Raw genomic sequence first — 25,319 nt, 5'->3', positions numbered from 1 at the left:
AAATCGTGAATCATTTACATATGGAAATTAGTGGAAATTTCCACATTTTGTCTTTGTGCGGCTACGGGGTGGTGGTACTGAGGAAACTGGGGAGACTAAGGTGATAAAAGAAGTTGCTGCAAAGTCAGCTCTAAGATCCTACGATAGGACCTTGTGGAAAGGTTCTTACATAACTATCTTCTCCAATAAAAGGGTGTGCATTTCTTGTCCCTTAACTGATTTTGCACTTCCACTTTAAATATAACTGCGGAGGAAGGACGAAAAACAACAAAAAACCCCCGAGGCTTTGCAAAATAATTAGGGCTGCCCCAGGGAAATCAAAGCGAGACAACGCAGGAGCCCCGCTTCCCTCCCACCTCCCCCGAGACACACACTCAGGCTCCTGGCGGACTCCCTCCCGCGCGGGCGGACGCGCCCCTCCACCTCCCGCTTCCCTAACACGTGCTCTACGAACACTCACTCGGGAGCTATCCCACCCTCCCGGGGGCCCGAACGGACCAATCGGCACGCGCCTTACAGCGCCGTGGCCCGACAACGTTGAGCCGCCCAATTGAAAGGGCCTCGCCGCCCGTTTCCCGGAGCCCCGCCCCCTCGCAGCCGTGCCCCCGCCCGCCGGTCTCCGCCCTCCTCCCCCCGTTCGCCCCTCCCCCGCCGCTCGGGAGCGGAGCCTGCGAGACGGAGAAACTGGGGCAGAAGTGAAGATGGCGGCGGCGGCGCTGGCGGCGGCGGCAGCTTCTCGCCAGTGACGCGCGGTGCGGGCTCATCTCCCTCCCCACCTCCCTAGTCCGGACCCCGTCTGCCGCCGGGACCACACCGTCCCCATAGTCCGCCCCTCTCCACCCTCGCCAGTCGCCCCCTCTCCCGACGCTTGGCGCTGCCGGCGGCGGCGGCGGCGCGCCCCAGGTCCCGGCCGTTGGCCTCGCAGACCTGCGCGCTGTCGCCGGGGGAGCGGGTGGCGTGTTGATCCGCTCTCCTTCCTGCCCCGCCGGGCGGCCGGGCCGTGGACACACGCCCGGCAGGGAGGCGGCGGCGGCGGCCCCTGCGCATTTGCTTCCCTCCATTTGGGGACTGGGAGGCGGCGGCAGTGGGCTTTGGGGAGGGGAAGTGGGTTCGGGGGGGGGCGGGCGAGAGCGGGAGGGGGCCGTCCTCGGGAGGAGGACGAGAAGGAAGCACCATGACGTCCATCCATTTCGTGGTTCACCCGCTGCCGGGCACCGAGGACCAGCTCAATGACAGGTAATAGGGCCGGCGGACGGGGGGAGGGGCGCCTCCCCGCCCTTCCCTCCCCCACGGGGCCGCGCCGGGGCGGGCTCCAGTATTTACGCGCCGGCCGGCGGCGGGGGGGTCCTCACTGCCCCCAACTAGGCTCTTTCCGGGGCAAACTTCTGGTCTCGGGGGCCGTGGGGGGAGCACGGTGTAGACGGGAAAGCGCGCTGCACCCCCCCCCCCCCACCCGGAGGAGACGCGCTGAACTCAACGGAGATGGTGGGGTTCCGGCTACCGGGGGGGGGGGGGCAGGCTGTAATTACCGCCCGGCCTAGGCCCGAGGAATCCATATTACTCAAAGTTGAATTGAGACAGACAATGCGGATGGGGGATGGTGGAGGTAAAAAGGGAGGGAAGAAGAGAAGCGGGGCGAGAGGCCCCGGGGTAGGCTGGGCTCGGCCGGGCTCCTGGGAGTTGTGTCCGGTGGGGTGGTTTGGACCTGCCAAGCCTGGAGATCCCGGGGGACGGGATGAGGGGGAGAGGCTGATTCCCGGCAGATCACGGTGGGGGGTGGGGGAGGAAGCGCCATGATTATTGTTATTATTATTAAATTTGAGCCCCTGCAGTGAGGTTTGCCTGCTCGGGGCGGGGATGAATTGAGGCGGGGGTGGGGTATGGATTGGATTCCCTTTGCTCTCCTCTCCAAACGGTGCTGGCTGATCAGCTCCCGGCCCCTACAGTGCGAGCTTTTTTGTTTCCTTTTTTATTCTAATGATAGTGTTTTCCTGAGTTGTAATTTGACAGCTGAAAACCGTGCGTAGAGTCCAAGGAAAACTTACGTTAGCAGTTCGCAATGCTGCTTTTCTTTACACGCTGTAAATTTTTGGGATGGGTTTACTATGGGCGGAGGAAGAATGATGATTTTTTTTTCGTTTGTTTTTTTTTTTTTTTTTATAAGAAGGCTGTTTTGGTCGTGGATTCCTTCCCTTCCTCTTCCACGGTTCCCTGCCAGTTTAGGATATTGAATTGCAGGGCCGCATGCTCTCAGGGAACTGAGATTAAGCCGGAAAAGTTCCTTCACTGTTGCAAAACAGACTCCGAGGAGGTTGAGAGGCCTTTATTAAAAAGCAAGTCTTAGAATCCAGGTCTCGGATCTAATAATGGGATAAATATTTACGGGGTCAGAAAGTGGGACATTTAAAGTCTCCTTCTCCCCTGATGCTTTCGCTCTTCTCTTTCATTCGACTATATAGGAGGCCATCTAGACCCACGTTTTGAAGTTAGATATAATTTTTGCCAAGTGACCGGTGACAGGTTGCATGACGCCCTGTTTGTCTTGCGCTTCCCGGAGAAAGAGGCCTAACTTGCCGCTAAGATATTGGCCTTGGTCTCTGTCTGCCTCAGGTGGAGCGGACAGCTTTTCAATCCTAAAGCTGCCGGCTTAGTTTCTGGCGCTGGCTTGGAATTTCTCTGATCTTTGCTGTAGCCATGTTGTATTTAACATGCTTATAAAACTTTTGGAATACCTTCTGAAAACATTAACTACATGGAGTTGCCACATAGTATTTTTCAATACTGAAAGAAGTTTTAAGTCACTTATTTTAACATTTTGTTAAATTATCCTTACTCTAATTTTCTTTCGTTAGCGATAGAGATCATTTTTAAGATTTTAACAACATTTTTTTTTGGTAAGTTTTAGACTCAGGCTAGTAGTGGGGATAGCTCTGCTGTCATTCATAGAACCAAGTTGGTAGTGCCTGTAGTGTAACTTAACTTGTAACTTAGAAAGTTGCACGGGGGAGGAGAGAAGTAGGGTGTTTTTTCTTTATATCAGTGACCATGCATTCCAAAACCTTTTGTTACAGTGGTGGGTGGGCACTTTGATTTATCTTTGAGCATGCTTTTGCTTCACCTAGTCTGAGAAATTTACAAGTAATGTATCTTTTTAAAGCTACCTTTTCTTTTTCATTCCTGGTATAAATAAGTAATCAGTTTTGTTTTTGATTCCTGTGTCAGTATACAATATTGAGACTAGGTAATCTTTTAGTTTCATGAAATAAAAGATAAGTGAATTTGATTCAGATGAAATAATGTACTTAAAGGGGATAGATTTTTTGAAACAGTAGGAAAGTGCTGTAGGTAAAATTTTAGGGACTTATATCTAGGAGCAGTAAAAATGGTCTGTTGAGATTTGAGACAGTCCTGCACTCTAATTTTTGAAGTACAGTAGTTGACTTGTGGTGGAGCTGTTCTGTTTGTGACTCCCCTTCAAAAGGAAGGAGCCTCTTTGCAAACCTAATTGCAGAGTAATAGGATCAGCTCGTTGCTGCATTGCTTGAGAAAAATTTGTTTCCAAAAGATACTGGTTTTCTGGAATCTTAACTAGAACAAGAAACCCAGAATATTTTCATCTTCACATGAAAACTTTACCAAGGTTTAGTAAGTTCTGATAAAAATGTGCTACTATAGTTTGATTTATGTATGAGAACTGTGCCTATGACAGTCACAAATGAAATGATAAATGATACTTTTGAGTGAAAAAAGGTATAAATAAGTAAACTTTATTCCTTACCCAAAACAGTAAGATCAGACAGGCAGTGTGAGTGTGGTACAGCAAATAAATTGCTCAGTTAAAGAAAACTTCGGCTACTCAGAACATGAATATTTTCTTCAAATATGTGTTCTTTCAGTACATCCTGTTAAAAATCAAATATTTCGTTCAGTGTAATCTTGTGACTTGTCTCACATCTCAAGTGTACTCAGCATTAAAAAAAGTTGTATCTGAATTTTTTTACTTTGTGTTTTCAAACTTGCTAATTCTGTGGTAGTCTTTGTATATTTTTGTATGTTAAAGTAATTATTGGCTCTGAGAGACCAAATAATGAGTGCAGTTGTTGAATGTAGGTGGGGACTGCTAGGGCAGGGAAGAGGAATTCAGAGAGCCTAGAACCTTGGTTGTGGTTTCCCAGAAATTACAAGGCCCCTGGCAGTAGTGAGCGGCTGGCCCTCTACAAACATTCATTGTGTTGAATTGAAACTATTCCATACTCAGATACCTTTGTGACATTTTGATTTTCTTTCTAGTAAATTTCTTGAGTTAGTGCTATGTTCCTACTTAAAATATTGTCAGAAAAATAGGAAACCAGTGCCAAGAACATGGTCGTGCATGTTGAGTTTGAGGGGAGAGCTGGAAGTGCCTGCTCACTGAGACCTGGAAAGTGCCCAACAAGTCATGCAGACCAGTCTTTTTACTGATGAGTTGAGGAAACAGGCCTAGAGATTTATGGCATTTTTCCAGGGGTACACAGTGAGCTACTGACAGATGAGGTCTCTGTGATGGGTCTTCTTTTTATTTTAAAATCCAGGGCTCCTCCCACTGTTCCATGTGGTCCATATTCTGGGATATTTTGCTTTCTGAGGCATCCCAGTTTTAGGGCAGCCACTTTTCTTAGTTTGGTTTCCCCTCCCCCTCAACTCCTCCCTCCAGGGATCCAAACTGACTTTTGCCCTTTGTCAGCTTGCTCACTCTCTTAACCCTTTAGTATTAGGTTAGGAGAGATCTTTTAAAGAGACGTGGGTTTGGCATGACTTGTCACTGTGCTGAATTACTCCTTAGGATGCAGGTTGGTAACAGTAGAAACCAGTTCTCATTGTTCTGTCTATATGTGGAATTTTCCTGTGAGCTTTGTTTTCTGGCATTGTCATGTGTTGTGCAATTATAAATAGCCTTAGTTGAGATTGTCATAGCAAAAGGGCTTTTCTCTAAGGAGATTCCGCATAAGGTGATATAGGGCTACAAGGCAAGATAGTATAGACAGGAGTTTGAAGTTTGGAATTCCTAAATCTGGGTTTGTCTCAGCCCTGCTATTTATTAACTATGTAATAGCAAGTCTTTTAACCACTTAGACAGACCCTAACTTTATCTCCTCCAACCCCCCACCCCCTCACACACACCTTAGTCTCTGAATCAGGCAGAATACTCACCTCAAGGTCCATGAGGAACTGCTAAGATAGTGAATATAAAAACACAAATATTATAATGTAAGTTCTGTGGAAAATATTATGAAGAGATGGTTACTTTTAACTGCTTTTAGTTGTAGTCTGGTCTCCCAATAAAAAAGGATCTCTCAAGAACTTGCCCTAGAATATCATTAGTACTGAGTACAGAATCCAGACTCTTAGTCTTAGATCAGTGGTTTTCAACTGGGTGTGATTTTTGTTCCTCCAGGGGATATTTGGCCGTGTTTGGGGGGACATTTTTGATTGTCACAGCTGGGGCTTTGCTACTTGCCTGTTTTGGGTAGAGGCCAGAGATGCCACTAAACATCTACAAGTGCAGAGGACAGCCGCTCTGCCACAAAGAATGTCTTATCCAAAATGTCAGTTGTGCTCTGGGTGAGAAACTGTTTAAAATGGTCTTAAGTGTGTATAGATGTACAACTAAATGGAAATGATTTTTATGAAGAAAAATCCAAGCAATATTAAATCTCAAACATGACTATTTAAAGGGAAATTAATTTAAATGAACTAAAAGTGGAAAGTTCCTCAGTACTACTAGCCACATTTCAAGTGCTCTGTAGCCACCATCTTGGACAGTGCAGATACAGAACAGTGCCTTCATCACTGAAAGTCCTGTTGGACAGCATTGACATCGTGTGTGTGTGTGTGTTTGCACAGGGCATGGCATTTAGTAAGTGGTCCTTATTTTTATTTGGAACTGTTGGGTTGTAAAGACTCAGGCGTACCCTCTCAGTAGGAGCCATAGATTTCATGGAGCTAGCTGAACAAAGGTCGTGGTGGGTAGTCGAGAGCAGCCTAAAATGTCAGTGTGCTACACCAAAAAATACAAGGATTAGTCTGTGTGGGATAGGGCATCAATTACATTGCCAAACCAGTGGGAAATCTCACTATTTGATTATTGAGATTGGTACCTAGAAATAATAGCACAGAGCAACTGTGCTGGGAAAGGACAGGTGAGCTTAATTAAAATGATTAAATGAAGTTGATGAAGGAACGTGAGAATAAAGACAAGATATGAAATAGCCAAACAAAATATTGAAAATCTGAAGGGCAGATCAATTTTATAAATCAAGATCAGTGACTAAATTACAAGCTTTGGAGTAAACAGACACTTGTGAAGGAAATTATTGTACACAGGTGTACAACTAGGAATAATGGGACGAACTTAAGAAAGGTCTGAAGTTTTCCCTAACAATTAGGTTGTTTAGGAAATAGTCTCTAAAGGAAAGTATAATCACTAGAGACTGGGTCAAATTACACGTCAGTAAACCTTACAGGGTATATTGAAGGGAGCAATTTTATGTTGCAGGAGGATGTACTTAAGTCTTCTTTCCCTGGTTTTTATCATGCCTACTTCTAAACTCCAATTACAGTCTGTTCTTGTCATTTTGATACCTTGGCATTCTGAACAAATGAAAACAGCCTTCTCTCCTGGCTCACTGTAATTATGAATTTGTTGACTTGTTTTTGTAATTGATTTTTAAGTTTTCCTCTGAAAAATATTTTTAAGCTTTTTGTTATGGAAAGTTTTAAGCACATTCAAAAGTATAGAGAATGATATAATGAACGACTGTGTGCAACAGTTCTCACCCCATCTCAATAGTTATAACTCATGGCCAGTCTGGTTTCAAGCTTTTTCCCCATTTATTCCCTTCCATCAGATCATTTAATTGGTATACCTTCAAGATGTATCTCAAAGATGAAAACTGAAGAAGTACTTACTTTAATATCAAAATTCAATCTGTTTAGATTATCCTGTTGTCACACAAATGCTTAGTTTTGATTGGCAATTTTGATAATTTTACCTGATAAAACTAATTAGGCTCTAATATGTTACAAAATTTGACATTCTTAAGAATAAGAGAAAATTTGGACTGTAGATTTAGAAGGAGGGGCAGATCGTGCTGAAAATCATAAGGTTCCTTACAGCTTTGTGCTGTTACTTCTCAACCTCTAGTGTGATAGGATACTTTTTCTTTGTCTCCTGCAGTTGCCAGCAGGGATGAATACAAATTGCTGCTACAGGTTCCTACTGATTCCTGGTTAGGTCACTGCCCTGGGAGTACAGAACCAGGAATGGGTGCCTTCTGTAGGGGAGATTGGCAGCCCATGGTCTGCATGTCAGAGATGATATGTGGGCTGATTCTGTTGGCAGCTGCTCATCTTTTTGCTACTTCTGAGATCAGAGAGCTACTGAAAAATACATACCGACACCCATATCCAGAGACAGAATCAGTATGCGGTTAGCAGCCAGCCCATGCCATCCCAGAAAATTTCTGGTTTCACAAAACCGTTGAGTGGCGAGGACTCTAGGGAGGTTTGGTCTTTTGCTTTTCTTCTCTGGGGTCTCTTGACTCCTTAGAAGACTTTGGAAATGTAAAAAACCTTTGCAATTGACATGAAGATTCAGTCTTTCTTTGGTTAATTCTAGGATATTCTCGAGGGGTGATAGCATTTGTTTTTGGGTATGATATATTTAAATTATTTTTTTTGAATGGAAAGTTTTTCTGGCAATAGTGTTGAAATTTTATAAATAACATAATCTAACCCATTTGTAGTAAGAACATTTATTGTGGTGGGTTTTTCTGATCAAGAGGTTCTTTGATTTAAAGCAGCGTTTTTCATGGTGACCAAATGGTCCACCTTCATCAGGAGCACACAGACTTGACCGTTGTACAATATAAAAGGCTCTTACCCACATTTGTCCTAAAATGAATAGATGACAGCAAACAGGACCAAGCTTGCCAGTTCCTCGCTGACCACAGCTCTCTTTTCCCCCTTAGATGACAGGTCCTATAGCTATCTGAGAAAAGAGCATTTTCCTGACCTTCGAGGCTAGAGTAATTTGTTTTTGTTTGCTTTTTTGTTTTTATACATGAAATTTTAAATATTTGAGTTGAATTACATAAATATTAGGTCCTCTCTAACAGTGCTCATAGGGTTACAATCTAGTTGGTGAAGGAGTAAAGCTGATCCACTGACCGGTAGCAAGCTGTGTAAGACTGGTTGAAGAGTTTGAGTCGTGTAAATATTTGCCCTGTGTTGCCTGCACACAGTTTGAGAACCATGTTAGATTAGTTTTCCTTGATCGGTAAATGTTTGTGTGCTTCTCAAACACTGTGCTAGGCTGGGGGTGGGGGGGCGGTTGCTTTGTTTTACTTGTCACACCAACCGTTCCTGGAACTTTGGGTTGAGAAGTAGTTGGAACTTTTTCTGGCTCATTGGGAAAGTTGGGTGAAGAGCAAGGTGATAAGATTAGTGGACATAGGGTGTGGAATCAGGCGTGTGTACCCTGTTTTTTTTTTGTTTTTGTTTTTGTTTTACTTTTTCAAAACAATTATAGACTCATAAGAAGTTAAAAAATAATGCAGAGGAGAGTTCCCTGTATTTATAACCCAGCTTCCTTCTCTGGTTAACATCTTGATTGTGTCAAATACTTTGTACATCCATGTCAAAATATATAGAGAGAAAGGAGTATTTTCTTCATATGCATTTTTGAAAATTATTTCCCTGCTAACATGGAAGACACAGATTTAAAAAGAACTTTGTATTCCTAGATGATTTTAAATTGATGAAATATTTCAAACCTAGGCAGTGATTAATTTTGTAGTCTATGCTATGATGGTGAGTGGACTACAAATTGGAGGCAAACAGTGGTTGGGATTTGTTCTGTTTGTATCTGACACTAACTGGCCATGTGACCATGAATAAATGATGTAATTCATTTCTAAAATGAGAGAATTGGGCCAGATCATTTAGGTCTTCAAGCTTTAATTTCTCTGCTCTTAGGATTGTAGTAAGGAAAGGGTTTTTGTATTGTGAAATGGCTCAGGGGGAAAAAGAACTGAATCTGTGGTTGTCCATGATTTCTTTTACTTAAATTTTGTTGATGAATGGAAAAAATGAATAAGGGAAGTGGGAAAATAAATTTTATTCTTTTACTCGATTCAATGAGTATTTTGCCAACTAAATTATATACATTGGGATACAAAGATGATGGCCCCTGCCTCATGGAGTTTTCAGTTTAGTGGGAGACAGACATAAATAATTAAGTGCTAATAGAGAATATGAGCAACAGAGAAGAAGCCTCTCATGAGTAAACCTGGTGCTTATGAAGGGCCTTAAAAACAGAGTTTCAAGGTGTGAGGACTGGTTCCTCCTCTTCCATGTCTCTTGAGCCTAATGAATTTTCGTTCATAGGCATCGAAGATACTGTTAGCACCAGGGGTTAATCATAGGTGCTTATATTTGATAATGATTCTGAGAGGCCAGAGGTCTTCTGCTGTGTGAGAACAATTTACATATGATAGTGTTTTTTTGTACTTTTACATTTTGTTTGCAAAAGGTACTGTCTAGGGATAAGACTAGAAGATAATGGTCCATCAGGGTGTGAAAACTGGTTGCTTCATTCTTATGCTTTGACTTTGTGCTAGAAGAGACTATACTTGGAGTTGGCAAGGAGGGGAGAGGGATTAGGGTCACTTGAAGCGATTGTGAGGAGTCAGCTCCTTTCTGTTCACTTGTACACTGACTGGGCCTGTGACCCTGTGGGCTCCTTGAATGCCACCAGGAGAGCAGTGTAGTATCATAGAGACACAAAAATGAGACCAAGTGTTCTCTGATGCTTTTGTTGTTGTTATCTTTGTTTAAAATACTTAAATTCATATAGTGTACTGCTAATATTTCAAGATTATTTATGCTTATAGATATCCATGTGATAGAACTGTTTTAATGGATTTATTTAGCATTTCATACCAGATTGAAAACCTGAAGGTAAGATGAAGTGGTGAAAAATACATTTCTGAATTTAGATGTACCTGCTTAATGTTTTAAGTTTTGTAATACATTTTTACCTATCTTTGGAAGGTTGTTTTATGATGTTCACATTCATTAACAAGTATTAGAATTCTTACAGAATTTGGGAGTGTTATACTGTGTGTATCTGGAAGGTTTTGTGTACCAGAGACAGGTCCTGATGTGGGGTGGGGGGCGGGTGGGGGAAGCTCTGAGAACTGGAAAGACCGAATTTGGAGTTAGAGGCTTGGTCCTTCTATTAACCAGTTGTGGGATTTGGGGCAAGTCGCCTGCAGTGAGTCTTAGTTTAGTCATTTGTAAGATGAGGGGGTATATCTGATGTCTGAAGCCCATTTCAGCTTTGAATTTGTGTGACTGTAGGCCTCCAGATACTGTTTGATATATGTTAGTCAGCTTTGCCATGTTAAGATTGAATTTTTGTTTCCTGCCTCAGACCTGCTTTTCTGTCCTTTTGTGTTCGTTCTAATGAATATTTAGAATCTGTAGTCATTATAAACTCTTCCTGCCTTGTTGGTTTAACTGGAGGGAAGCTCTTAAAAACCAGTCGATTCTTCTGTATTTTTGTTCTAATTTATAACTGCTAGGGCTGATGTATTTAATTTGACATAAGTAACTTATAGTACAGTTATATTATCTTTTAATTATACTTTCCATATAAATTTAATGGGGAAAGTTTTTGTATAGTGAAAGCTTATTTGAAATAATGTGTGATAAAGCCAAAAGTACAGTGATCGCATATCACTTCCTACGGGTGGGAGTGTTCGCTCACCTTTGATTTTTGGTGGGTTGAGACAGTTCTTTTTCTGAAGGCTGTTTAGGAGGTCCTAGTACTGTCAAATGCTCAACAGGAATTGATTTTCTCTTTTTCCAGGATACCTGTTATCATTCTGTATGTTAGGCTGTAATAATTGATATCACGTCTGACTTGAGTAGACTGCAAGTTTGCTTGGCTTTGATTGCTCAGTAGGAAGTAATTTTTGAGATGTTCAAAATTTTACACCAAGGAGGATTTTAGGATTTTACAGCTGAGAAGATTGAGTGCTAGAATGCCCAGATAATTAGTTAAGTGGCAAAGACTAGACTCCTTAACTAGACCAGACTGTATTAACTCAGCTGTATTGCTTTTACCGTCCTTTTTGGAATAGGCATAGAAAGTTATACACATGTATTAATATCTAAATGCATTAAATATTAATATGGCTAACACAGTGTATGTTTGTGTATGTACATATGTGCCTTGGTTTCTTACCATTTAATTCAGCAAATTTTGGGAGGTTTCTGCTGCATGTCAGTTCTGGTTGGGTGTGTGGTGGTGGGGCTTAGTTTGTCGGAAAGACTAGCCAGTTGTACAGGGCTGTATGATGACTGCAGTGAAAGAAAATTCTGAATTCCTTACCAGAGGCACAACCCAGTCTTGTGAAGAAAGGAAGCTTACTGGAAGAAGAAATGTTTTAAAAGAGGGATCTGAATTCTGAATAGGGAGTAGACTGGGGAGCTGGTGGGAGGGCAGGGTGTTGAGGACTGGAAGAGCTTTCTGTGCAGGAACGGGGTGTGAAGACCCTAAGGTAAGAGAGCGCATTTGAGGAACTAAAAGAAGCCCAGAGTGTTTAGAGAAGTAACGAGTACATAAGCTTTCAAATAAGCGGAATCCTTTTCTTGTAGAAAAGGATACCCTGTTAACTATCTTGGTAATTATCATGATAGTGTAAACGAACTTAGTATTATTATACAATAAATCTGATATGCTAGGTCACATATTGGCTGTGACTTGTTAGTAGGTTAGACTTAGAGTAACTAAACTAATACAGTTAAAGGGTGTGAATTCCATCCCAGATTAGGCCATTTGCCTGATTTCATGGCTACAAATAGAATTCTTCACTTCTGTCCAGCCAGGTTGTGCATGTTTGCTATTGTTAATGAGGAAAAACAAGGTTTGATGGATGGTTCAGTTCACATGCCTCATTGCTGTTTGGAAAACATTGCAAGTCCTGCCAATGGGCCACTGATATCACTGAGATAAAACAGTCTGTGGTCTTAACCAAGTTAAAGACAGAAGTTTCATAAGAAGTGCTAAATAAAAATGACAGAGTACTTGTATCTGGCTTATGGGCGATTACTTTTACTGTCTCAGTATGTTTTAGCACATACTTTCATATGAATACATATTATTTTAATAATAGAAAAGGAATAAATCCCTAGAGAGTGTTTTAGTTTAGTTAGCTATCTATCTAAAACAAGAAAGAACGTGAAAAGCATTGAATAAAGAATATTTAATTTCATTAAATTGTTTCTTTTTCTAGAAACTTCTTACAAGAAATAGTTCTTTGTGTAAAGCTGAGGAATGAGTCTATAAATAGATTTATTAATTTAACATTTTTATTTTGAGTTTTGACATTGAACAGAGCCTATTAGGATCATATATACGAGCATAATTTCTGACTTGAGTTTACAGAATATTTGTTCATAGCCCTACCCCAAAGGAATGGTGTGTGCTGAAAGCCTTTGGATTTTGGACAAGAATTTATCATTTCCATTTTATATTCAGAGTTCGCCAAGGGAGAAGATAGCTTGTAAAAAGACATGGTAAAATTTAAGCACTTTTTTCCCTTCAGTAAATTGACCAGAATTTTTACAACAAATTTAAATGAATACTCGCAGAAAGCATTTTTAAAAATTTGACTTAAAGTTTTTCTCTTTCTCTTTTTTTTTTTCTTCCTGGCATGTTTTGGGCCAGTTGGTCTACATCAGTGAACAAAAGAGGCAAAAATTTTACCCATGTGGAGCTTACGTTCTAGTGACATGCTTTTTTTGTATGTTGCTAATTAAGAAACACTTCCTTTGAAAATGTGTGGTGTTTAACGTTCATGTGTTACATCTGTGTGAAATGTATTCTTATTACATATGGAATCAAAGGATGGGAAAGCACACTGAATAAACTGTATTAAATATGGAATCAGAAAGGATGGGAAAGCACACTGAGTTAACTGTTGTCCTAAGTATCCTCATCATCCTGCTGGGCTGCTCTTTAAGCTTGCCGTTTCTTCAGTTGGAGCCTGTGAGTGCCACTGGAATTGCTGAGAGGGTGACCTTTTTGAGGACAGACTTGCTGTGGTCTTTGCATACCTGATGTTAGCATATATTTTTTATTGAATTAATTTGAACTTTAAAAGTGAGCAAAATAAAATGCTTCCACAAAAATTCATTTTTACAGCTATAATCTTTAGAATAAAGAATGAATTAAGTGTATGGGTTTCTCTGGGCATGCACTATTCCAATCACATTGAAAGATACTACAGTATAACTTCACTTGACATTCTCCCACCCCCATGTTTCATGTAGGTGGCCTTCCTTAAATGGTGATCCTTGACTGTGTGTGTGTGGTGTGAGATTGCTTTATTCCTCCAACATTCTATTGTAAATATTTTCAGATATGCAGAAAAGTAAAAATAACAATGAATTATTTAGATTCAGCAATTCTTAACATTTTGTCAAATTTGCAAAATATATATGTATATATGAATATAACTTTGTTGAACTATTTGGAAGTCACAGCCATTATGATGCTTTATTTTTTAATATTTAACTTTAAAGTGTCGTGGTATCTCCTAAGACTGGATCTTCTGTATAATTATCATACTGTTATCACACCTTAGAAAATTAACAGAAATCCTTAATACCATACAGTGGCCAGTGATACTCACTTTTCTCCATTCGTCCTCAAATGTCTGTATATAATAGCTGGGTTTTTCAAACCAGAATTCAATCAAGGTTCGCACATTGCATATTTTGCTTCATTTGAATTTGTCATGGTTTCATTTTTACAAAAGTATTTGCAGTTTTTCCAAGGGCCACACTTAATTAATGAAATGTTAATGTCATTTTATTTTGAAGCATAATTATGTCATTGATTTCAATTTTTGTGAACTTTTAATTGGTTTTGTATACAGGTTTTTTTTTTTTTTTGTCATTGGTGTGTGTTTCGATGAATTTTCCAAGATTACTTTTCTCAGACCTCATGAAATCTTGCATCTTTTGCAAGATTTGCAGTTTTACTTTGCACATTTTGCACTGGATTACATTTTATTGTCAGAAAACAGCCTATGATCAGCAGCTTGACTTCAAATGTGGAAATGATAGGCCAGGTGGTCCACTTGCTAAACTTGCAGAGATGTTTTGAGACCATTTTAATAAGAGATCAGCTGCTAGGGAAGGTTTTGGCCTTGTCAGCTTTTGTTTTCTTATGCAATCTCTTGACTGCAGGGATGATAGAATGTTCTCATTTGTTACCTGGGTGATTGACAGGAGTTTGGCCTGTCAGTGTTGTATTACTCTATAGTGTTGTATATAAAACTGTGGGCATTTTATGCTTATATAAAGAGTGGCTTTTAAATTAAATAAAAATTTACTATTCTGATGAGTCTAAAGTTTATTTAAATAGATTTGTAAATAAGAAACTTGAAACAAATGTTTAAGGAAGTTCACAGGTTAGATAACATAAAGCTTTGATTTTTAAACTTGACATAGTTAAAGGAAACTGGTAAGGAATATATTAAAAATGAAGCATAAATGAGGCCTTATTCATACACCACTGGAATGAGGACCAAAGGAAATGTCGAGGTTTTCTTTAATCAAATTGTGTTTTTTATTGCTGTGTAATAAACCATTCTAATCTAGTGGCATAAAACAAGTCATTTACTATTATTTCTGGGAATCAACAATAATCAACTAGGTAGTTCTTATTTTAGGTTTCTTCTGTAGTTACAGTCTGATGGTGGCTTGAGTCACCTAGAAAGCTCAAACAGCTGGTTTCTCAGGCATCTCTACCTCTGTGTGTGGTCTCTACAGAATGGAGGTTTCTAGGTAGCCAGACTTCTTACGTAGCAGCTCAGAGTTTAAAGGCATGTGTCCCAAGAAAGAGTCAGGCTGGAATGCCTTTTAATGACATAGTCTTAGAAATCATGCAGAGTCACTTTGCCTCATTCTTTTCTCAAGAAGGAAGTCCATAGGCCCATATTTGGGAGGGGAGGGAGAGCATAGTTAGATTCCACCTCTTGATGGGAGGAGTGTCAAAGAATTTATAGATAACCACCACAAGCATTAAAAAGATGGTAAACTAGTAGTAAAGTTTATTCAGAAGGAGCTTTGGGTATCACAAGTAGTAGAAATGATTATCATCATGAATTTGAAAATTAAAAATAAGATTTGACAGTTATGGAACCGGACATAATATATTTTGTGGATGTAGTAACTGTTAATGAACATATTTCCAGGCAGAAGTATTGAATTTGACAGTTCAACAACTTAACATCGCAGAGGTCCCAGAAGCATCCAGGTCAGAATCGCAGGGAAGTCAATACAAATGTATTTCTTTAGTATCACTGGTATTACAGTCAGTTGGTTGATTGGGCACATTATTTAGGAAATGTGAAGCATTTGATATGTGCTGAGACTTAAAAGATTGAAGTATGGGCTGGGTTTTTACTTTGGTTGTGCGCAGACGCAGGGTGTAAGTTGCTGTCAGACAATTTTCTTCGGACAAGTACTACTACTCAGCCTCATCCATTTGATTAGTCGGCTGTAGATACATGTGCCCTGAAGTGATTAGGTTTTACTGCTGAGTCTGTTTATTTTTTAATAATTTGTATGCCTACTATGTGCCAGGCATTGTACTCACTACCAGCTGTGTAGCAGCATTCAAAAGAAACCTACAGCCAATTCCAAAAGGAGAGTTCCAAAAATCTTTTGGGCATGGTTGTTGTGGAAGTAAATGTGCAGGTTATCAGTATGATTAATATGAAGACATCTATTTGGATGTAAAATTTGTTAGAAATAGGCCTTATTATCTCGTACCTTTTTCTAAGGTGGTATTTTGATATTGTTTGTGGTCAGTTTTTAAAGAGATATTAGTCATGTTTCATTTTTCTTGGCATTTTGCAGTTTTTACTTATTGGAGTATGTGATGAAGTTACAACATCTTTTGTGTAAATGTGAAAAAGACCCTGTATTTATTTTGTACATACAGGACTTTGTTGTTTTTTCTGTTTCTAATAAAAGAGGCCTGTTGTCATTATGAAATGAAGATTTGGGACTGGACAGTTTTAAGAGCCTTCCCAGGTCTAACACTCAATGGGGAAGAGAGTGGGTAGATTCTGGATGTTTAGTAAAGATGGTAGGAGGTGTTAGTGAAGTATCAATTTAAGTCGAATCATCTTTTGGACTTTCTGAAAGCCGAAACATAGAGCAATGGCCAAGAAATGACACTGCCTATTATATTAATCATGCTCTGAGATAAATTTTTAGTGAGTCTTACTTACATTTAGAGTTATTAAGAAGCCCAGGGACAGCGAGTTTGATAATTGACCACAAAGTTTTATTTATGTGACTATATGAAAAAACAAACTGAAGATATCATAAGAAATCCTTGTTTTATGGAGACCCCTCTGTGAAGATTGACGAGTGTTATTCTCTGGGTTAGAATTATATAATGTTTAGAAGGCTGATCCTGTAAATTCTGAGATTTGCTTTTTTAAAACATTTTTAAAATTGTTACCTCCTTACTATGTATGAAGCATTATGCTTTTCGAACATCGCATTTAACATCCTGGCAGCACTGTTGTGGAGAGAATTTGAGTTAAAGGAGATTAAGTGTGGTTCCCAGGTTGCCCGGCTGCAGAGTGGCAGGTTCTCCCAACGCAGGCCCATAGTTATTAAGTCATATCAACAGGCTCTGCTGCTGAGGCTCATGGGTATGTTTTTCGTGAACTGAAGTTTTAAACATTTGTAGATAAAAACAAAATGTCATAGAAAAGGATAGCACTGTAGCCTTTAAAAGCAGTACATTAACTGTCTTGTGCCTACATGAACACCTTTTTTTTTTTTATTGCTTAAAATATTGATCGGTTTGCAGAGGACAGGTCATCATTGTGTATCTTCCCTCTTCCCAGGGGTTTGAGGGAGGAGAGGGGACCATGTATCCATTACAGTGATGGGTAGTCTCCTCACTGAGTTGAGTGTTGAAACTAGGACCATTGTTCATTTCAGAAGCCAGCTCCTATTTATTAAGCTCTTGCTTTGCTCTCCATCCTGACATGGTAGGGTGTTGGTAGGCTGGATGTTACACAATTGTTTCTATCTGTTGTTTGGATGAGAAAAGTTGTGAATAGTTGGTCTCTGGTGTTGTGTTATAGTCTAATATGTTTGGTAAATCTATGCAGTACCTGTGCAACACACTATGTAGTTGGAAAATAAAATAGAGATGTAAAAAGTAGAAGAGCAGTATCAGAGACAGTAGCTCAAAGTGGTAAATGATTAATTTCAGATGAAATACAATTGATGAGAAGTTTTAGATGACAACAGAAGACGTGCCACCTGACCATATGTAGTATCTTAGTTATGGTTTCTGTAGATAGTTGATATGTACCTTGGGTAGATGGAAGTAATTCTAAATGTAATTTGGAGAAGTTGAGATAGACAGAATTTTAATAAGTGCTAGGGCTTCCCACTGTTTTTATAGTACGTATGACTAAGAAGTACAGTTTTATCTATGGACTTCAGCTATGTCTAGTTGGTATTGTTACGTGTTAGTTATGAGATTATTTCAGATATCTTTCGGTGCTTTTTAATGGGGTATGATGATAGATATTTGGAATCACTCTTTGCGGTCTTCATGCAAAGTGGATCCATCAATAGTAGTTCTGCATCCCCAAATTCCTTTTTTTACCAGTTCCCATTTAGCAATTCTTTTTCTTTCATTCGGTTCAAAGTGGTAGTGACAGTAATAGCAGGAACAGCTCACATTTGGTAGCAGGCTTTGTATTAAGCATATTATGTGCTACAGTACCTTGTTGGTTCAAATGTGTAAGTAAACTTTGCCCCAGAAGAAGTGAATTTATGGTCTGAATTGTTTCTTAGATATATTGAGGGAACAGCTCTTTCTGAGTATTTCAGATCAAAACTCTTGATTTAGTTTAAAGGCCAGGTTTTTAAATCTGACTGTTGTGGTTAGAGTTTTTCTGGCTTGTGTACTTTATAGACCGCTGTCAAGGCAATAACTCTAGAACCTGGTAAGGTTTTAAAGAATTCGGGTCAAGGCGCTTTAGGCTTGCTGGTTTCAGGAAGAGATTGCAAAGAACTCCTTTAAGTTTTTAAAGGAGACTGTTGTCTCTAGGGGTTTTTGATTTGGTTTGTTTGATTTTGGTCTTTGCTCTGTTCTTTGCTCTTTTACCCCAAGCTCTTGGCTTTGTGGATGTGCTAAAGGCGTTTAAAGGTCCATGTAAACATTTTAAACGCATATAGTACTTTTACTTTTCTATCATTTTGTAGAGACCACAGTCACTGCTGTGAGGTTGGTTGGACAAGTGAATCCGTGCACTTTCTGTGTCCAAAAAGGTAGGAGAGTAGAAGTTTTTTTGTTTTTGTTTCTTAACTTAGTTAACTGCTTTGGTGACATTTTAAGGAATTCTGGATCTGGTTTTGATAGTTTGTTTTCAAAGTTTTTTTTTAAGCGTGTTCCTACTTTGTTATTGGTGTACCATTTTTGTTGCTGTATTTAGATGAACGAAATTTATTTTTTATCTATGCATTGTTATTGGCTTAGGTATACAATTTCTGGTTGGGAATAATTTTTCTTCAAAATGATAGCTTTCAGTATTTCTTTTGAGGCATTCAGTGCCTTTTTTGACTCGTGATCCTTTCTGCTTGATCCCCCCCCCCACTCCCCAAAATAAAAATAAAAAGCTTTAAGGGTCTTCCTTTGGTCTCTGGTGCTGTGAAATTTTATGTTGATGTGCTTTGATATGCATGGTAGGTCCTTTTCTCATTCATTGTATTTTGGGCCCAAACACTTGGTAGGTCTCTGTTCTGTAAGCTCATATCATTCAGTTCCAGGACATTTTGTTTTATTTCTTTAGTGCTTTTTTTCTCCCAGCTATTTCCTTATTTTTCTTGTTTTGGAATTCTTGGTGTTTGAATGCTTGACACCTCCATTACTACTCTCATTTACTTGTCTTTTCTCTCCTATTTTCGATTGCTTCGACTTTTTGTTTACAGTATGTTGAGCATTTGCATTTTTTTTCCCCCTCTTGTTGGGTCAGTTTCCCCAGAGAGAGAAATCCAGGAACCTAAGTGTGGCTGTAAGCATTTTGGGATGGGGGCTGACTAACCGATTCCTCATTTCAATAGACAGCTTTCACTTTTTCTAGTGAACTCATACCTGCCTAGCAAGGTATCCCCAGGCCATTATTCTGGTGGAATTTCTGTAAGTAGGGAACACATCTGTCAGTCTGGGAGGGGTAGACTCTGCCTATAGGGTGAGGGTTTTAATTGCTCCTTGTGCAAGCTTCTAGCAGTGTTCCTGTTTGGGGTTACCCTCAGATTTCAGAGGTACTTGGTGCCTTCAGTTCCTACGAATGGGTCTATTCATTTTTGGCTTTCTCCTTGAAGATTTTAGGTTTCACTTTTCTGTTGTCTGCATTTCTCTAACTGCTTTCCAGCTTCCAAAATTGTATTGGCATCTCTTGAATGCTCTAGCCTTCTTTCTTATTGTTCTTATAACTTTTAAAAATTCATTTGTTGTCATTTTAGTGGGGTTGTAGGAGGTAATGGGGATAAACACATGTTTAATGAGAAGTCCTCTATAAAAAAAAGATTTCTTGTTTATTCTAAATACACTAGTTCATACCCAGTGTCTCAGTCGGCTTGGGCTGCTGTAACAAAATACCATAAATTAGCTAGTTTAAACAACAGATGTATTTCTCACAGTTCTGGAGGCTGGAAGTCCCTGATCAGGGACCAAACCCACCATAATAGTCAGGCTCTGGTGACATCCTGCTTTTCAGCTTGTAGAAGACTATCTCTGCTTTTCCTTTTGTGGCTGAGAGCAGAGAGAGGAAGCAGGCCCTCTCCTGTCTCTTCTTACAAGGTCTCCAATCCCATCACAAGGGCTCTGCCCTTATGACCTAATCAGCTCCCATCTTCAAACACCATCACACTGGGGACTAGGGTTTCAGCATAATTCTGGGGAGGACACAAGCATTCAGTCCATAACAGCTTGATTTTTATGTGATTCTGTCTTTAGCTTGTATACTTTTCCTGTAAACTCTGTTCCTGTATCTGTGGTTTTTGGCCATGGCCCAGTTTGCTCTCAGAAGAGGCTTGAAGCTTGCCATGGGTTTCTCAGTAACCCTACATTTTCCTTCTGGAAATGAGCATCCCATAGTGTGCAGGTTTAATACCTTTTCAAAACGTACTCAAGATTGACTCATTTTAATTTTGGGAGGCCTCTGTTCCTTTGGTCTTGAGGCATGAAAAACTTTTTTCAAAACTTACAGGAATCAGGGTTTGTGTTTTATTACCTTTTGGAAGTGTTTTCTTCTTGATTTTCTGCTACCCTGGTGAGGGGCAGGGAGAAAAGCGTTATTTTATTTTCCTGTTATTAAGACTTTTCAATGTTGAAGTTCTTCTGTACAGCCTTCATTTTGTATGGTTTCATGTCCACAGCAGGGAGCAAAGCAGTGCTGTCAGATATGTGTCCCTTACATCCACTGTCCTGTTAATGAGATTTGCATCTATGAAGTACATTGGTCTTTCCTTTTTACTGTTTTTGTCATATCAGCTGCTTTTAAATAGTCAATTGTAACATTTATTCAGCCTTACTCGAAAGGAGACTTTGATTCCAAAGTGAATAATTATTTGATCACGAGACGGTGTGGTGTATAGTTTGTCTCTGTTATTTATTGCATTGCCTTTTGATTTAACAGACTGCTTGCTCTAGCACTGTCCACTGTTTAAATGACTTGTAAGAAGAAATAATTTCAAGTCTTAGAATTGTCTTGGGTTTCCTGAAATGTTTCTGGAGAACTTTAACTTGTTTAGTTGTATAAGAGCCAAACTTTTGTTTTGTTTAATAGGTAAATCATCACTTAACTATGCCCCTTTTTCAGAGATGATGAATCCCAACAAGATTCTTTTCCAAATTCTGGTGCCCCTGTAGCTGTAGCCCCCTTTGAATCTTCTAACCCAAAATGAGTTCTGCCTTCTGGTAATTTTTGCTTCTAGCACTCATCTTGGCACCTGGTTTTCTGTTTTATTTTTAATTTATCTTTCTAAGTATATATTTTGTTTGTACAAGTAGGTGGTAAACCACTTAAGATGCGTGGATTGTGTTGGTGGTTCTCCGTTTTCCTTTTTTTCCTTCCAGCTTCCCAAGTGGTAGATTATACTGTCTCCTGTAGCTGCTCCTGAATTCGAGGTGGTTTCCACTGTGTAGAAACTCTTTTAGGTGGTTCTGTTAGCCTCCCACTCTCCCCAGTGTGTATTTTATGATACAGTTTATTTTCTCTAATATTTAGCACCCTGCCTTATACTCAGGCTTCAGAAAGTATTTGTTGATTGAATTGGGCTCTTAGCAGGTGTGCTGTGATGGCAAGAATAGAGGCTTAGAGAGATTTTGTCTCACACTCTCCCACCTCTTAATTGACTAATTACAGGTAGATCACTTAACCTCTGTAGTCCTCTGTTTTCTCAAATGGAAAACAAGGGGACTTTTATATCAAGGACTCCTTAGTAAATGGAAAAAAAAAAAGTTTGTTTTCCTGCAATCAAAAAAACCTTTAAGTATCAAATAAAATACACTTTTGTGCTGGTACCAGTTTCTAAGAGTTTTTTCACAGTCCATGGTTACCGAGAAAATTTTTTTATTTTAGATTGTCTTTCCTGCTTTTTAAAGTTTAAATCCATCTTTCTGTGAAATTTTGGTAATAGTATTTAGTTGTTTTTCTAAATCTTACTTGGCAAAATGAAAAGTTGGCAACCTTATGTTTGTCTTTATAATTTGAAGGAAATTTTATTTAAGCCATTAAATCCGGAAGTCAACGATAACCTGCTTTACATAGTCTTAAAAAAATCAATGACACCACAGTTTGAGGACAGATTTCTACATATTTGTTAGATCAAGCTTGTTAATGTTCCTTTTCAAAGTGTCTTCATTAATATTTTGTCTTTACTAATATTAAGTAGAATTTAACACACTTATATCTGTCACTGTTCTACCCTGCTGGTTTACAGGCCTATACATAATAGTCAGTAAATACTTGTTAATTAATAAGAATCTTATACATTTTGTTTCCTCTGTTTGTTTTACTTTTACCTACTTTTTTCAACTAGACAAAGAAGAGAGAAAGTGCACGGAACAGGACCACCCAGACCTATGCAGTGGCTTTTTCACTGACTATGCACTTTGAGTGTGGTGGGGTGCTCAGTATTATGAGAAGAAAAGAGGTATAGAGCATTTAGTCTGGTTTAGAACAACAGTAGAGTCCTAGTGTGAATTGACAAGATTTACTAATAAATGTTCTTACTGTAGGCTGGCTTCATTTTTGTTAGGTTTGTTAACTGTTTTGCTCTGTAAATAATAAAGCATTATACAGATGGCACTTTTTTGGGGGCGGGGACAGGAGGGCTATCCTGTATGTAGCTGTGACGATGGTGACTGAGTTTTACAAGCTTTCCTGTCTTAACCTAACGATTATTACTAGGAAAGGTTTGAGATGGAGGCCATTATGAAGAGCACCAGGCTACATCAGTGTACTCTTTGGATCTACCTCACTCACCATCTCCCCCTTTCAAGAAGTGGAAGTTATAATAAACTTAGTTCCGGGTGCTGCAAGATTCAGAGCATAATTTCTGACTAGTAAGTGATTTCTAGGCATTGGAAAAAAAGTGTGGAGAAAGCCAGCACTTTGGGGATGATAATTAGGGATTGGCAGATAGTCATAATCTATCTTCTTCATAATCTTTCTCTAAGTTAGCACTCTATCATAGCCATACTCTATCTAAAAGCATTAAGGTTTTTTGTTTCTCTCTGTTTTTGTTTTTTTGTTTTTAAGTGGTTGGGAGACAAAGAGAGTGGGGACTGAGATGGCATGAGAGCCTCTCAGTAATGTCGGTATGTAAATTGGAGCCTGCCTGTTGAGTCAATGTATTTATTGTAAGACAAAGAATTGGAAGCATTAATGGTCGATCTCTGAAGCCAAATGTGGGAACCAGGCCTTTGCTATGAAGAAGCTGTGTTGCCAGAGAGGAGAGATTTGTGTTTATTTGTGCTCTGTAGTGATAAAAACCGCAGGGATCTGGGCGCACCCTTGAATTTGACTATGGTGGTTTATTGTTTTAATGACATTTGTTTGGCTTCCTTGGTTTATACCTTCTGGGAGGCTTTCTGGGATAGAAACCCTAGTTGAGAGTGTTGGGAAGCCTAGGAGGTGCAGATTTTCAAGGAAGGCATTTGATGCAGTTTTCAAAAGCCGCCGGGTATACCAGTGAGCATGCTTTCAGTTAAAAGCAAGGTTTGTTGGGCAGTTTGATTGTGAAGCACACTTAATTAGCATGGCTTTATTATAGTAAAGATGATCAGCAAGGTCTGCTTATATGTAGAAGGAAAATGGTACTGTAATTTATTGCCGTCTCCTAAAAGTAGATGATTTTGAACCATAGTTAAAGATCTTTTATTTTCCCACTTAAAGGAATAAAAACGCCTGCTGCCATATTATTTGGATTTAAAAAATTATCTGCTGAAGGTATTGCAATTTTTAACAATATAATTTTAGACAGAGTTGGGATTGTTTATGCTTTATTGTTTTATCCTTTAAGTTATTTAAACAATAAGAAAATTGGGAAGTTATTTTTATTTAGATAAAGAGAAAAGACAAGAAAGACAGTTTGTCCCTGTTGAGCTCTAGCTTTTAGAGAGGCTTTCACTCTGCTTGGCAGTCTCCAGGGTTGTGGGGTGGAGAGAGAAATAAGACTTGGTCTCTACTGCAGAGAGCTAGGATCTTAAATCAGTGTCCACCGGTTCGTTCCTAAGATCTTACTAGAAAGAAGGACCTGAGTGGACTATGTTCCACATTCAACTTCAGGGTGGGAAAAAAAGATTAAGCATAGTTAAACAGGTCTTTTTACTGTAGGATTTATCGGTCTTTAATGGAATTATGTGATTTGTGAATTTCTAAGAGGGGAGGGTTCTCTCTGTCCTAAGCAACAGTAACAAAATTTGAGATAGTAAGATTATTATTAATATCTCCCTGAATGGATTACTAATCTTGTGGTTATTTTAAGCTGTCCTTCCTTATGCGTACTGTGGTATTTTAGAGAAGTGATTTCCAAACCTTGTTGATCATCAGTCATTTTAAGTGTTTAGAATTTTTTTTTTTAAATTTGAGTTAAGAATACATTTACAAGTTTTAAAATTCAAAAAGTGCACATTGCCACACAGGAAAAATTTCCCACCCCACTCTGTTCCCCACCTGCCTCTTTCCCCTACTTGCTTTCTTCTTAGCGTTGTTCTTTCCAGAGATGTTTCATGCACGCGCTGTTACTTTTTTAGCTAAAACATAAATTACTGAGCTTTGTATTTGGAGATTTATGATTTAGTAGGTTTGGGTGGGGCCTGGGAATATGTCTTTTAAAAGGTTGCCTGGAGATTATGATAAGTAGCCAGATTTAGGCACTGTTATTTTAGATGGTACATATTACTTTTGTATGTGGCATGTTATCCACTTCTTAAAACAACTCTGTGAAACAGATACAGTAACCACCATTTTGGTCAAGAGGTAGAAACATAAGAGCAGGAGCTGTTAAATGACCTCCTTGAGGTCATGCTCCATCTTTTAATGGTGGAGCCAGGACTTAAAAACTTGGGCTTTTTTTTGGTTATCAAGGTGTGGGACTAGGTGGGACTGCCTTTTCATGGTTACGCTGCTGCTGATTGGCCACAAAAACAAACAACAAAAACCCAAACAAATAAAAAATTAATGTGGGTATTTATATCCAATTCTTCCTATTTTGGTACAGCATTAAATGTTAGACTATTTATTGCATTACTTACCAAGTAATTAGACTTTCTCTTAGTTTGCATTCTAAGTCATTTAGCCAGATAGACTTGTCTTATCAATTTCAAGCACTTAAAAAGGCAGGCTGCACCCAGACTTTTATCTGTAATTTTACTTCCTAATGAGCATTCCTTCCTATCCCTTTGCTTCCAGCTTCTTTTGGCCCCTTTCAGCACATTTCCTTAACACCAACCCAAATTAAATCAGGAGGGAGGGTAGGAGAGAGAGAGAAAGAAGACTGTCCTCTCAGTGGAGGATACTGTGTGGGAGAGTGTCCCAGGACTGTGAGATTTTCCTGTCTGTCTGATAAACTCTTTCTTGGAATAATTTTCAAAGAAAGCATTTCAGAAGTGGTAGCACCATAGGACCCTTTGAACTAGGCTATGGCCCCCA

At 39.4% G+C, this 25,319-nt stretch overlaps 1 protein-coding gene across 9 annotated transcripts in view; it reads left to right on the top strand.

Moving 5' to 3' along the window:
- Positions 1-674: 674 nt before the first annotated feature.
- UBR5 (ubiquitin protein ligase E3 component n-recognin 5) overlaps positions 675-25,319 on the top strand; it is a 123,453-nt gene continuing 98,808 nt past the window's right edge. For 7 of the 9 annotated variants that reach the window (XM_016147532.2, XM_016147527.2, XM_016147529.2 and 4 more), the window contains exon 1: positions 676-1,236. In XM_016147532.2, coding sequence (XP_016003018.1) covers positions 1,175-1,236 — 62 coding nt within the window. In that variant the 5' untranslated portion in view covers positions 676-1,174. Of the gene's footprint in view, positions 1,237-25,319 lie in introns of all 9 variants that reach the window. The other 2 variants (XM_016147531.2, XM_016147525.2) reach the window with 1 other exon arrangement.

This window comes from Rousettus aegyptiacus, unplaced genomic scaffold (genome assembly GCF_014176215.1).
Source record: "Rousettus aegyptiacus isolate mRouAeg1 unplaced genomic scaffold, mRouAeg1.p scaffold_m13_p_15, whole genome shotgun sequence".
Lineage (NCBI taxonomy): Eukaryota > Metazoa > Chordata > Mammalia > Chiroptera > Pteropodidae > Rousettus > Rousettus aegyptiacus.
This window is presented reverse-complemented; position numbering and strand designations above follow the sequence as displayed.